We start from the raw sequence: 15284 nt of genomic DNA, 5'->3' as shown, positions 1-15284 counted from the left end.
TTCTCAAGGTAAATTGTTTCACCCTGTTATTAACTCACCGGGTGGGTGAATATCAGTGGTGATTTTTTCTTGCTAATTCACCATTTACCACCCTAGCCCACCCTACACTCTCCACCCTCCACCCACCACTACCTCCCATTGCTATTATTAACTGTACATTAATTTGTCTTGATTGTTGTTACCTCTGTTTGATTAAATTGTTACCACCGTTGCCTTTAGGGTTCATGGTCAATATTAACTGTAACATCAATTACATTGAGTAGGATGATGATGATTGATGATTATTTGTAATTTCTGCTTCATCATCATCATCATCATCATTATAATCTTCATCATGAGATTTACTCAGATTATCTTGGAACGAAAAAGTTATCAGAAAAATAAAATCCCTCCATTGTTTTTATTCATCTTAATTATTGATTATTATTATTGCGAATATGAAACAAAATCTAATTATTTCCAATCATTAACTTTCCTCAATTCAATTCAATTGATCTTCTTATTATTAACAGTAACTTAAACAATTAGATTGTTACAATTAGTGTAATAGTAATCAAAAAGGTTAACAAGTTGATTGTAAATCAAATGATTAAAACTCTTGTCCAATTGAACAATTTTTTTTTGCTTATTCATTTGATAATATTAATCAAATTAATCTAATCAACTTTCATATATTGTTTACATCTTAATTGTCTCTTAATCTTGTATCATGTTAACAACAATTAAGATTGAAAGATTTTCACAGAAAAGTTAATAAACCAGTCGATAGGTGGAGTTATGGTAACATAACAATTAACAAGAAACAATTAAACTAATTGTAAATAATTAGTATCAAATTATACAAATAAAACCACAAGTGAACATTAAATTTCAATTGTTGGATTAACTAAGTTACTCTTATTGTTATTATGATTACTATGGTCAAAAATTTGAAACAATTGAAACTAGAAAAGTAATAACAATAAATCAACAATTTGCTTTACCTTTAATACAAATAACCTTTACTGTTAGTTGACCAATGGTCAGTTTATGTAATATATATAGAAAGAAAAAGGTTATATATAAGAATGAGAAGAGAAAATAAAATGTTAGATTGTTAGAAAATAATAACAATCAAAATAACGGAAGAAAAATTTTCCAATGGTTATAATGATAATCTATTATTATTATCGAGGATAAACAAAGGTAACAAGATGATGAAAGAGGGAGGCGAAGGTGAGATGATGAGGATGCTGAGGGAAACTGTAAAAAATGGGAAGGAGAGAAAGTTATCAAAATGGTCAACTCCCTGGTAGCCACTTAGCTGAAGAAACTGGACAAGAAAACTTGACCCAATAGAAAAGAAGAAGAAAATTTTTTTTCGAAATCTCATCTTTATCATAATGTAAGTTTCGCCTTTTTTTTGTTCGATAATAATGAAAAATCTTTAGCTCTTTTGTATTATTATTGTTATTATCGTCATTACAATCAAGATGGGCCAAGTTTTTCCTCTTCCACTGGACAATGTCCAGCAAAAAGAAAACTAGAAAATTACATCTCATGATGATGGTCATCATGAAAATAGAGAGAAATGTGAGCACAAGAGATGAAACTGTAAAATCATCTGTAGAGATATTTATCTTTATGAAGATGATGATGAAGAAAAGGTCAGTGTTGTCCAGTTTTTTTTCTTCTTCTTATTCTTCCTGTTTATCTTCATTGAAGAAAAGGATTTAATGTGAACACATGACAAATTCATTGCAATTTAAAGGATATTAAGTTGATGGAGACTCTGAGAACCTGGAAGAGTAAGAAGAGGACAAAAAAATAACATAAAGAGGAAAAGGTTTGGGTTGGTAAGAGAAAAGGAAAATATTATCTCAACAAACATAAACTTGATGATAAATATCATCATTATTATTATTATTATAATCAAATACTCAACTCTAGATCCTGAAGACAGACAATGAGATAGAAGTGACCATTGGTCAAGATCAACAACAACAACAACAGCGAGAACATCAAACTGACTGATCATTTCCAGAAAAATAATGATAATGAAAATGAAGTCAAAATGTTACAAGAAATGTTATCTTCTTATATGTATTAATATTGTACCGTTAATGATGATGAAAACAAGAGGAACCGGAAAAATGGGATGATATTTATGAGCATCATCAATATGATTAATCAATTGATTTGCAATGATATTTATCTTAAATCATTTTGATCTTTCATTAAGACTCCCATTGACCCGACAATTCATTAATAATGATAATAGTTTGGATTCCCATCGGTCATCCACTGGTCATCATGAAATTAAATTTACTTGAAATTAAACTTTTTTTTCAACTTTTTCTCTCTCGCAATCAATTGATTGGGAAACAATTAAACTAATTTGAATAGTTTGATTTTGTATAAAGTCTTACCAATTGTCCTTTGTAGGGATAAATTGTTTCCTGTTAATTGAGTGTTAATTGTTGTTGGATTAAGTATTGATTGGGGTATTGTTGTTGTCGTTGTTATTGAAGCGATTATATAAATTTGGATAATTATAATTGGTGTTGATTGGGAGAAGCTTTTAATTAGTGATAATAAAGCTGTATCTCGATCTTCATTAATTGTTAAAAGATAGTAATTGTAATACTCAGTTGATTCCAATGGTTCCTGTGATTAAGTAGATGTAAAAAAACAAATTGAAATAATTAAGGTAACAATTAAGCAGGAAAATAACAATAGAGATCAGGATATTATGTATTATTCAATTGCTCAGAGTAATCAATCAGTTGATCAATAGGTTGTAATTGAAACAATTTAAATTTCCTCTTGGAATTTTAATTTTATTCAATTTTCTTGCCTATTAAGTTAATTACAGTTAATTGGTAAACAATTGAAATTAATTAAGTTTTTATGCTTTACATTTCAATCAACTGAATCCTATTATTGTGATTAAATTTAATTTCGTATCATCATTGTATTACTCGGGGACAAGAGTTACTGTTAATTGTGATATTAATTGTTGCCAATGTAACTAATTAGTTTTTTTTTCATATTAGTCCCTAGTCTATCACTTTTGAGGTATTTTAATTGTTGTTAATTGAACTGGACACTGGAGAGTAGGTTGACAATTAAATTGTTCACTGAAAAGTTAACTAAATTAAGAGATTAATCTTGATGATATTGAATTTGGTGAAACTTAATTCAGATCAATTTGATTGTTGCTTTATTATCAATACTTGACTCTTTTATTATATTGATCATTGTTTCACCTCAATCACTTTCCCTCCTAATCCTGAACTTTTTTTCTGTGTCTTAATTGATCAGCATCATTGAAATTGATTGTTACTAAATCATTTAGCAGATTACAATTGAATCTTTGCAATTTTATTGTAATCGGAGTGAGAGCGAGAGAGAGAGAGAGAGAGAGAGAGAGAGAGAGAGAGAGTTGATTGTTATCATTTGGAATAGAAGTTTTTTTCTCTCTCATTATTTTGATTCTGTTTATAACGATATTGGATTGATGATAAAGAAGATGATGATTATGTTGATGGAGTAAGAAAATTTGTAATGATTTACACTCAGAGTGAGAGTGGGAATGAAAGATTTTCCTCTTTACGATGATCCCCACCCACTGAGAACTTCAATCAAAAAGAGTAAAGAAAAGTTTTCCTTTTCCAAGACTAACTTAGCTAGTTTTTTCTCTTCTTATTTCATGGGTTAACCCTTGATTCCATGATTTCTATCATCATTATCATCATCACAATCAGATGATGATCTATGATGATAAAAGTAATGGTAATACAATAACACCAGGAAGTAAAAGAGAAAAAGAAAGGCGGAAGATATTGAAAGAGAAGATGAAGAGAAGAGATGAAAAAAATCGGAAAAGAGGTGAAGGTGGAATGATGATCTTCTACTAGAATTAGAAGAAGATGGGGATGAGAGAGATGAAGATAAAGATGAAGATGCCAAAGATTGTTTAAGTTTATTTAGCAGAAGAAGAAAAAAAGGTTCGAAGGATTGGAAAATAATGATTTCTCTTTCTGATGATGATGCTTATTGATTGTTGTATCAATTGAGAATGAAGACAAAGTCTGTGGAAAAGATTCTATCAGATGAAGATGAAAGAGAGAGAGAGAGAAAGAGAGAAATGAAGGTTAAAGGTAAGAATCGTTTACCATCAATTCATCAGAACCTTAGATTCTCTTAGAAAAAAATTCCTCCTCCAAATCAAACGGCGGAAAAGGTAAAAAACCTTCACCATGAAAAGAAGCTAGAAAAATACTATCGATGTTTTTTCAGTCAGTCAACTTTATCCATCTCATTCACTTCCTTTTCTTTATCATCTTCATCTTCCTCGTCATCATCTTCTTCTTCTTTTCTTCTTTTTTTCGTCTTTTTTCATTCTTTATCCTATTTCTCAAGGTTTATCTTCCAATTCAGTTCAGAATTGAATCAGTGATTCTCTTCTCTCTCTCTCTCTCACTGTATATTTATTTTCTTTCCATTGATATTATATCATGAACTCAATCAACTGGCTTTTACTTTCAATGAGAAAATAAAAGATTCTAACTAACTATTGATACAAAATACATATACAAAGGTGTACACACCCTTGTGAGTAAAGGTGATCTATGAGATGAGATTGGGTGGAGTGGGAGTTGTGAAATATATTCAGTTAGATACACATTCAATTTTCATTCAATTGATCATCAATAACAGGAGATAGAGAGTGAGACAAGAAACCGATCTCATTATTTAACATGGAATCCAAATTGATTACAATCTTCAATTAATGATGAGAGATGATGATGATTATCATGCCATCTAATCATTAAAACATTGTATCATGGTAACCATTGTTTCCTCATCATCCTCATCATCATGATACTTTATTACATGGTATTAAACTGTTGTTAATAAGGTGTAATGGTTATCAAGTGAAAGAATCTTTATTTAAAGCAATTCTTTTCATCCTCATCATCTTAATCTTATTAATTGAGAGTTCATTATGATCCTGATGATGATGATGATGATGATGATGATGATGTTAATGATATATATTTTTCCTACTTCCTGGTTCAAGTGAAAACAATCAGCTGATAATACAAAGTAATTGTCTTCACTACAAAGTGACTGGTTGGAAATGTAGGTCACCAGGATAAAAGTTTTATTGTTATCGGTGATTTATCAATGAAGTTTGAAACAATAAGAGTGACAACAACTAATCCTCATGATAAAATCAAGGTATTAAGATGAGAGGGTATGTGTGTGTGTGTATATATGTGTGGGTGGGTTGTGTGGATAAATGGATGGGTTGAAGAATAGGAAATTGTATATCAATCATGATGAAATTTTCTGAGATTTTGTTTTATCTTCCAATGTAAAATTTACTCTACTCACTCTGTTGTTTACTTTTTATTAATAGAATCTGAATTCATGATATTATCAGTATTGATCTTGAATCATTAACAGGGTGAGATATGAAAACAAGAACCATGGAAAATAAAAATATCCATAACTAATATTATCTTCATCATTATCATCATATCAAGTGTATATTTTACTCATGATGATGATGATTTTTTCCCTTTCTCTTTTACTATCCAAGTGAAGTTTAGTTTATTATTCAAAGTGAATCCAGGATTCTGATGAACATGATGATGGATGGTGGTTCCATTTCCGATAATGGTCAATTCATCCATCATGATGATGATGAAGAAAAGTGTTTTTTCTCTCACATCATCTTCATGCATGATTATGATTACTTTGAATATAACACACAATCAAGAGAAGAGGGAAAAAAAAGTTCTGAAGATTTTTTTTTCTCTATCACAAATCTATCATAATAACGATGTAATGATGAAGATAAATTTCATGACATTCTGTTTATTCAACATACAAACTTCCAATTGAATCTTTCACCTTCATGATGATAATCTGAATGTACACCAATCATGTATCTTTTTGTTTTACTGCCCAATGGTCAGTTTTCCCTCGATCCATTATCATTACAATTACAATTATCATAATTAGTATTATCATCAGAGTTCTGAACATTAGTCATGCTGAACAATTTTCATCATTCACTCGGAAGAAAAACCTTCCAGTATTATAACCATAATCATCATGATAATGATAACATTATTTTCATCAATGAATGAGACATATCATGATAATCATCATAATTATGATTAAATTTCATCTAAATCAACGAGAGAAAAACAATAATTATGTTTGATTAAAGCTCGTGAATTAAGGAAGACAAATGATAATTAGAATGATGGTAAAAAAAGAGGTGGTCAGTTGTGTCCATCTCGAGTTGGATTCATGTTTATCATCATGTCCTCCACTCTATTAACATGATAATTATCATGATTACATTGAATCATTTTCATCTAATCCCAACAATTGATTGCAAACATTAATTGTCAATCAATTGTTGACGATCACAATCAACTCTTTAATCAGCAAATCAATATTGTCGACAATATCAATTTGATATCAAATTGATATTCATTCAATATATTGAATGTCCAATCTTTTAACAACAATTTACTTCAATTTCAATCAGCAATTGAATCATAATATCTGTTGACCAATTTGTTAAACAATCAAATCAATGAGTGACTTACCTTAATTGGTTTACTGTTAATTGTTGAATTGTTTGTTAAATTAGCTGATTGTTGTAATATACTCAGGTAAAAATCCTCTTTACATTTTTTACTTTCCTCTTTTCTTTTCAAGTGATAAGCTTTGTAGATAAAAAATATTAGATCCAAATATCTGAGGAAGAGAAAAGATGAAAATTGATTAATAATTAGTAACAATTAGAGATTAAATAATCAATAAGGTTAATATCATTATCATCATCATTTGATTAGAGCATTGAAATGATTTGGTAAACGAATAGGAAGAAAAAAACTCCCAGTTAAAGTTAGAGTTTCATCTTTGGGTTGGATTGATTTTCCTTGATATTAATAGTCTATTAGGTTAATCTCAGCATCTTCTAGTATTCATTTTTCACCCGAGTTCAGTTGATAAACCGGTTACCATGTAATCATAAAGTTCATTATATTACAGTTAGAAATCAGTTTTATCTCAATTCTTGGTTCATGTTAGTTTCCTGTTATTTTTTTCTACCCTGAACTTGGTGATATTAATAACGGTTTTCGGTGGTGGATGAATAGGTTAGATTGAATTGGGAATCTTTTGTCTTCTTTGGACTCGAACTTTTTGTGTTCTTTGTTTTCTTTTCTGATAGGTTGTTCTAACTTATTCGACGTGATCAAAATAGTCCTTTAGTGACACAGTGTCGACAACAAACTGTCAAATTGAATTATGACCAATCCCAAAGGTACAATCGATAAAATTCTTGGTTCCAACTTTTTTCTTCTCCTTTGTTTCATTTCATTTCCTTCAGACTGATTCAATTCCTTTTGAGATTCTGATTCTTGGTGATAGAACTTTTTCTTCTTTCTCTTCCTTTCATTCTGCTCAATGTAAACCCATGGACCTTTTCAGTCTTATTATTATTTTCTCTTATCATTAGAACTATTTTTTCCTCTTCTCAGCTGAAACTACTCATGAACTTGTATTAATTTTCGAGGACCAGCAGTTGTTACATTATTTCAAGTTCATTTCCGATCTGGATAAAAGTTCATGAATTTCAATCTAACTTTTTCTCTAGCTGAACATCATAGGAATTTCTCGGTGATAATACATGATGTATATTAGAACCTTGTCATTTGTTCTGGTCATTGATTCTCACAACTTCAGATGAATTTTCCTTGTGAACATTACCCCTCTTGGGAATAATAACAATAATTCAGAAAAAAAAGGAAAGAAAAGATTCCAATGTAATCAAAATCTTCTTCTTGTTCACTTTTCTTATACAAGAATTTATCATTTTCACCATGAATCAAATCATATGTTACCTTTCAGGCAGAAAAATGTGAAAATTCAGGTAATTCCAATTACAAATTTCACGTTTTAACCAATCAATAAGAACAATCAATTCCATTAAAATCTTAACTGCTAATCCATTAGCATAGTGAACCAAACTAATGGATGGACAAGAGTTGACCATGCATATTATAAGGTCAATGATATATTTATTTAATTGGCTTCTGGTCATTACTATCCTTTCATAGATAATGTCTTTTGTTACCTTTAAGAGGTCAATTAGTCTTGGAGAGACTTTCTCAAAATGGGAGGAGGAAGTGGACGAAAGAAGATTGAAAATAATGACCAGCATGCTTCAATGGTCAAGCCTTCTTATTCTTAGAGCACTTTTTTATCCCTAATCATCATTATATCTTCATCATCATCTTTATCTTTCCCCATTCTCTTGCCATTATATAATGTCCATTGTCCAGTTTCGGAAGTGTTCATCAGTTACTTTCATTCATAAATGTATAATGATAACCTTTTTTTTTCATTCTACAATTTCAATATAATAAAAATTCAAATTCTGATCATGAATAAATAAATGTTTCTACCACCGAGTTATAAGTTGATCTTTCTATTAGTATTAATTGTCTCTACAGTAGATATTCAATATCAAATAAAAAAGTATCTTATATGTATCAGAATTCATCCATTGTTATGAACTTTTCTCATGGTTATCATTAAGTTGACTGTTTGTTCATTTCAAACTTTTGGATTCATTTTTTGAATTTTTAATTTTCTCTCATGAAGAAAGAAAAAAGTTGAACAAAATAATAAATTTCATTTTCTCATTTAATTCAAGCCCATTGATTATTTGTAATACAAAACTTGTAACACTTGGTTAAATTGTTACATTGAATTTCATTGAATAATGATCATGTTAATCACCATAACAGCAGGAAGTTCATCAGGGAAAAGAGAAACTTGAATAACCATCATTTTATAATCATGAAATGCTCATGAAGATGAAACTTTTTTTGTCTTTTCTTCAACTCAACATGTATATTGGATTAAGTTAATCCTGAATCTCTCAGGGTAACCAGTGGGTATTATCATTGGTGGTTTAGGATAATATTCAAAGGGAAATGAATATTATCATGGAAAGGGAAAATCTTTAGACTTGGAAAGATTGACTTTAGCAAATAGGATGAACTTTTTTTACTGCTCTGATTTTGATTCTGTTCTTACAATGATAATATTATCATGTCAATTCAATGGGATAATAAAGATGAACAATTGTTTTCTGATTTACCATGAAGATGAAGAAAAGATAATAAAGAGAGAGAGAGAGAGAGAGAGAGGGAGCAAAGTCTTACCGGAAGATGAGAATCAAAGTGATGACTTAGGATGATTCTTTTTTCTTGTTCATGAAAATTCTGACTTTGAAAGTTCCCAAGAAGCTATTTGATATTCATTGAGTATTCTTGTCTCCTGTTCTTACAGAATTTTTCATGAGGATATTTGCTGTTTCTTCATCTATTCCACTGAACTTTCAGCATTCGTGATTTTTTATTGCCTTTCTATGATTCATGATAATTATTCAGAGATACAGAAAACACCAACGAGACAAAGTCAGTTATAAATATCATCATGAAAACGATTCATGTTCATCCGTTTATTCATGATGAGAGCACATGATGAAAATGATTCAGAATCATCATGATGTTAATGATAATCTTGATTATCTTCTGATGATGTTATCGAAATAGTTTTTTCTTTGTTGGAACTTTTTTTCTTCTTCTCTTGTTGAGGAAAAAAAACTATTCTCAATGTTAACGGGTTCTTCAATGATTCTATTATAAGATTATTGTATCATGATGATGATGACAGAACAATGATCTGTAAGATTGAGGAATAAAGTTCATCACAATTCATTAAGATCAACAATCATTTTCCATTGAAAATTTGTTTCCCTTTCAGATCAATCATATTAGAAACATCACCATGAGGACTAATTAATTCATCGACTTGAAAATAATCGAGTCAAGATGGAAAAGTCTTCCAATAAAAAGATGTATACATCACCATGGTGAAAATAGACAGAACTTTGAGGAGAAAAAATTTTCGAATAAAACAAATTGATTCAATCAAGAAATCAATGAATTTCTCCCTGTACTTATCAGTGAATTATTCAAATTTTTTCAATCAAAATTCATGAACTTTGATCATTTTTTACTTTTCAATCATGACCTTTGGCAAAAATAGATACTCATGAGTAAATCTTATGAACTTTTTTCCCACTTTTGATTGAAAACTAAATGTACACAGAAATCAGGATTCAGAATTTATTTCACCATGATAATTTGTTTCATGGGAGATAATTAATAATTTCAATGAGCTAACGATGATTAATTGAAATAATTTTTGTAAAACTAACTAAATTAACCTAATGTTTATTTTTCTGTCTCATTGTATTCATGTTTAATAGCTATTTTTTTAAGAATTAATTGTAATTAATTAATCATGACTCAACTTTTGTTCAATGTTCAATCCGGTAAACTGAGTTAAATCAATTGAAAGTGTTTCTATCTTGCTACTCATTGGGAGGTGGTGGATGATTTATCATTGATTAACATGGAGAGAAAGGTTGAGAATTGTTAATTGTTCAATTGTTAATCAACTTTGGTTCAGTGTAAACACATGATTAAAACAATATTGTTGTTATCTGTTAACAGTAAATTATTCATGTTCATGGGAATTCAGGGAAACATGAAATGGAAAAGTGAAAAGGAAAAAAGTTATAACTCCAAATTCATAACTTTGTTTTTTTTTGTTGTTTAGAACAAAAGATTTTTCAATTTACCAGATTATATATTCATCATCTAGTTAGATGATTACGGGTTATCATGAAATCACATGAATGAACTCATTTCTTATTCAGCGATTTTCATCATTATTATTTTAAAAGTTCTGAATAGATTGGACATTCGAGGTCAATTCTAAATTCTGATATTATTTTAGATCCATTTTTCAAACAGATAATTAGACTTATCTCAAGTTGACCAGTTGGATATAGTGGTCATTTTATTTGTGCTGCAAACGAAAATGAACATTTGAAACTTACGATAAAAAAGTTCTGATGGCGATAATAGGATTAAATGGACAGAATAAACAGAGAGAGAGAGAGAGAGAGAGACTTGAGAATGTTCGACTCGAAACTTTGGTCAACAGTTTCGATACTTAATCTCTTTCATTTTTCATTAAATTTTCGAGAAAAAAATAGTTTTCTCCCTGATTCTTTTCTTCTCAACTGCTTGAACTTTTTCCATGGTGTTTTATATTCTTAATATAATCAGGGTGATAATAATGATATAACAATAAAGGAGATGAAGCAGCTTGATGCTAATGAATTAATGAATGAATGAATTTAAGTTGACTCTAATTTAAAGACATGGTAATTAAATCATCTAGTTGATTGTTAGCTTTTCAATCTCATGAATTCATTTTAATCAATTCAATTCATCATGATGAAACATTTTTTTCTCTCCTCTCTCTCCTCTTGTTTTCAATTGAATAATAAATTAGGTTCATTTGAAGATAAACATTCACCAGGGAGGAAATCATCATGATAACATTTAAAAATGATAACAAAATGAGTTGAATAATATTAGATTGAGAATCAGAATGATAATAAAAAAGAATAAATTTTCTTGATAAGTATAAATATATCGTAACGTTCTGATGAAATAATAGCCAATGGTCAGAATAATATTCAATAAGAAGATAAAACTTTCAATTCAAAATTCTGCGAGAAAAAAAAGAAGAAAACAATGAGACCATTTCATGAAGAAGATTCTTAGAATTCATTGAGAAAATAAACTGATATCATCTATTGGAATTGTTTGTTTGTCCATTTCTTTGGATAGTGTTAATAGAGAAAAGTTTTTTATTCTCACTTTCTTTCCTCATCTCGGCTTACGAGTTCATCTTCATCTTCCACCCCATCACCTTTTCCAATACTTGTAATAGTGATACTGATACTCTTTCCCTTCCAATTCAAAGAGCTCTCGAATCTTCATCTTCATCATCTTCCAATATAATGATGACCATCATGATAATACATATCAATGGAAGACATTTTATATTCTTGTCTTCATATTGACCATCAAGATGAATGATGTTGTTGCTACTATTAGAGAGCTAATTCTGACTTATTTTTCCAAAAGAAAAGTTCAAATTTCCACTGATCATATTGTAGCATCTAAGTTGATCATTAGTACTGATAGAAAAACAAATTAATGCAAATTCACCGATCTAATTGTCAAATATTGTTGGAAAAAATCAATCGTATTCTGTAATAATAATAATGGTGTGAGAATCAATCAATCAAATTGAATCATTGTAATCAGCTGACAAGGTCAAGTTTTATTACTCTCATTCTGTTAATATTGAACAAGAAACAAAAAAGTTATACAACAAATTCAATGGGAATGACATGATACTATTCAGATTATTCATGATAAGTGAATGAATTGCTGGAGTTAAAATTATCAGAATAATCCATCATTTGAAATGACATAGTAACAAGAAAAATAAAGTAGCTTATTAACTAGTGAAGATTCATGGGGATTCCTATGAATATCTCAGAGAATCCAAGAAGAGTAACTAAGCCAGAATTTAAATATCAAATTTTTACATGATAACAAAAAGTGAAAAGTTGTTGCTGATGAAAATTCATGTTAAATAACAAGAAAAAAAAACTTTCAAACTTCATCACAATTGAAGGGAATGGAAATCAGCTGAACAATTTAAATTGTTATACGTTGATTATCAACAATAATGATGATTATTATCATGACGATGATGATGATCATCATCATCATGGTAAAAGCATTAAGCTTGAACACAAAAAAAAGCTTTCATGTTGATTAAATTAAACTTTAAAATAGTTTAGAAACCAGAAAGAGTTGAAGACTTTCCTGTTTCGATTTATCTTTGCATGGAAACTAAATTAAATTTGATTGTTGTTAAACTTTCAATTCATTTGACAAATGAACCGTTGTCAGTAAATTTGATAATTTACTTGATTGTTTCTCACTTTAAACGATTAACATATAAACTTTCATTGATCGTCTAAAGTAAACAATTTCAATCGCATCTTCAATTGATAGACTATCGCCTTCAGTTTGATAATATTATTTAATTTCATTGGCGTGTATTTTTATCATTATAAAATCATTAAATCATCATCACAATTGCAATTACATAAAAACAGTTGATACCTTGATGTCAACCACTTTCAAAGTAATCAGTTTTTATTATCTCATGATTAAAGATGATGATTATCATGATAATGATAGTTTCAAAGGGCGTTTTTTGTAATCATTTATATTAATGGTGATGATGATGATGGTTGGATATTCATTGATTAAGGAAATACACTTTTAACTAAATAAGATTCATATGATTGACACAAGAGTTTCCGAGTTTCGTTTTCTCATCTCATCACTTTTCTCAATTATTTTTATTACCATCACAAAGTATTTGGTTTAAATTCATCATCAGAGTTTCTTTTTCATGGTGAAAATACACTTCACACCTTCCAAAGTCAATGAAGTTTAGTGGAAGTTGATTTTTGCCTTATAAATTTTTTTCTTCCTCTCGCAATCAACTAAATTAGTTAGAAGTAAATGAGAAGGAAATTTACTCTTGAGTTTCATTCAGAGCTTTCATCTTTACCTTTAGTACATCTCATTAACATCTATCAAAGAGGATGAACTGAAATGTGCAATTTCAAGAGGCAGAGAGAGAGAGAGAGAGAGTCTTCATCTTGTTGATCTCATGGGATTCGGTGGGTGATGGAGGAGGGAAGGATAAAGAAGGAGTTTGTGGAGAGAGGAAAAGGAAGACAACAAATGGATCAAGATGAAGATTTGAAGCCAACTTGTTGTTCATCATCTTCTTCATGATGGTGAAAATGATGATGAGCTTTTCAATTTCAATGATATAATCCGTTTTTGTCTATCATTCTCAATAGAAATGTAAATCAGTTTGACAGATGAAAAACAAGGTTGAGTTACGTGAAGTACAGGATAAGGTTGATGAAGAAAAATCGCCTTAGGTAATTGAGAGGAAGAGGAAAGTTTAGATTGACAATGACAGAAACAGGAAAAGGAAAAGATGAACTGGATGAAGATGAACAATCTTTGGATGAGTTTTCAAAGAATAAGAGAAAGCTTAAGATAAACATCATTATCTATGATTAAATTTCGAAGGGAAAATTAAAATTCTGCGAAAGGAAAAGAGCGAAGGATTTTCTTTTAGTTTAATAGTTTCCTCATATTAAAAGGGTTGAGCTTAAACTCCCACCACATAGATAAATCCTCTTCCACTTTTCCACTTCACTCATTGTGAATAAAGATTAATTGGTGTAACCATGAACGTCAACCACACTCCATGAGATTCAAAGTCAATGTTGTCCCTTTCAATCAGTAATTCACTCTCCTCTTATAACCTCATTCAACTCTTACATGTTGAACTTCATTGTTGTTACCTTTAAAATCCCCTGAGGGCTTTAAATTTATGAGACTACTTTCGATTCATCTTTAGACGAATCTCTTTCTTTTTTTCCCTTTCTTTCGATTGGTTCATTTACGTTCAATGTCAACTTTTCATCTTTCACTTTCACTTTCAGTTCTCTCACTCTCTCTCTCTCTCTCTTTTTCTTCTATCTCCCTCATCTACTATCATTTCTCACTCCACATAGAATCCAGAAGTTCATTAAAAATCATGAAGCAAATTGAACACACATAAAAATCTGAAATTCTCATGTGGCAACTGACAGAAAGAGTTGAATACAAAGTATTAATAAACATGATGATAACTTGATGATTCAATTTGGCAGGAAAATCAGAGAATCAGAATTTTTTGTCTTCCTATTTGTATTCGACCTAAAGAAAAAAATAACGATAATCTGATCTGAACAAACGAAACACTTTCATCACATAATATTATCCATAAATATTTACCCTGTTAATCCAACTAACATGATGGTAAAAAAGTACGACTAAGAAAATGAGAATCTATTTGGCCAGTTTCTTTCTTCGATATCTTATCCTAAAAACCTTAAAGTTCAATGAAAATACTGAACTGAACTTTTCGATCATGATGATGCTCATCACCATTTTGCTTTAACTTTTCGGCTCATAATTGAAATAAACAGGACCAAGATTGAACCACCGATAACAACATTATCCAACTCACACCAATGTAACATTTATATAAATAATATATTGATTTTAATATATTCCTGATAAGTCCCTTGAATACTTTGACATCTTCCTCTTATCATCACAATGATAATAATGTCATATTATCATCATTTCATTCAGGTCATTGTTCAACATTTTGCTTGG

At 29.7% G+C, this 15284-nt stretch overlaps 1 protein-coding gene across 1 annotated transcript in view; it reads right to left on the bottom strand.

The window, feature by feature from the left end:
- The window catches only part of LOC128389049 (XK-related protein 6-like), a 40886-nt gene that overhangs the window by 2703 nt on the left and 22899 nt on the right, over window positions 1–15284 (bottom strand). The window contains exons 3-4 of the mRNA XM_053348560.1: window positions 6615–6765; window positions 2409–2646 (exon numbers count right to left, since the gene is read on the bottom strand). Coding sequence (XP_053204535.1) covers window positions 2409–2646; window positions 6615–6765 — 389 coding nt within the window. The remainder of the gene's footprint in view (window positions 1–2408; window positions 2647–6614; window positions 6766–15284) is intronic.

This window comes from Panonychus citri, unplaced genomic scaffold (genome assembly GCF_014898815.1).
Source record: "Panonychus citri isolate SS breed McGregor unplaced genomic scaffold, ASM1489881v1 Contig00104, whole genome shotgun sequence".
Taxonomy (NCBI): domain Eukaryota; kingdom Metazoa; phylum Arthropoda; class Arachnida; order Trombidiformes; family Tetranychidae; genus Panonychus; species Panonychus citri.
The sequence above is the reverse complement of the archived record's forward strand: the minus strand, read 5'-3'. Positions and strand labels throughout refer to the sequence as shown.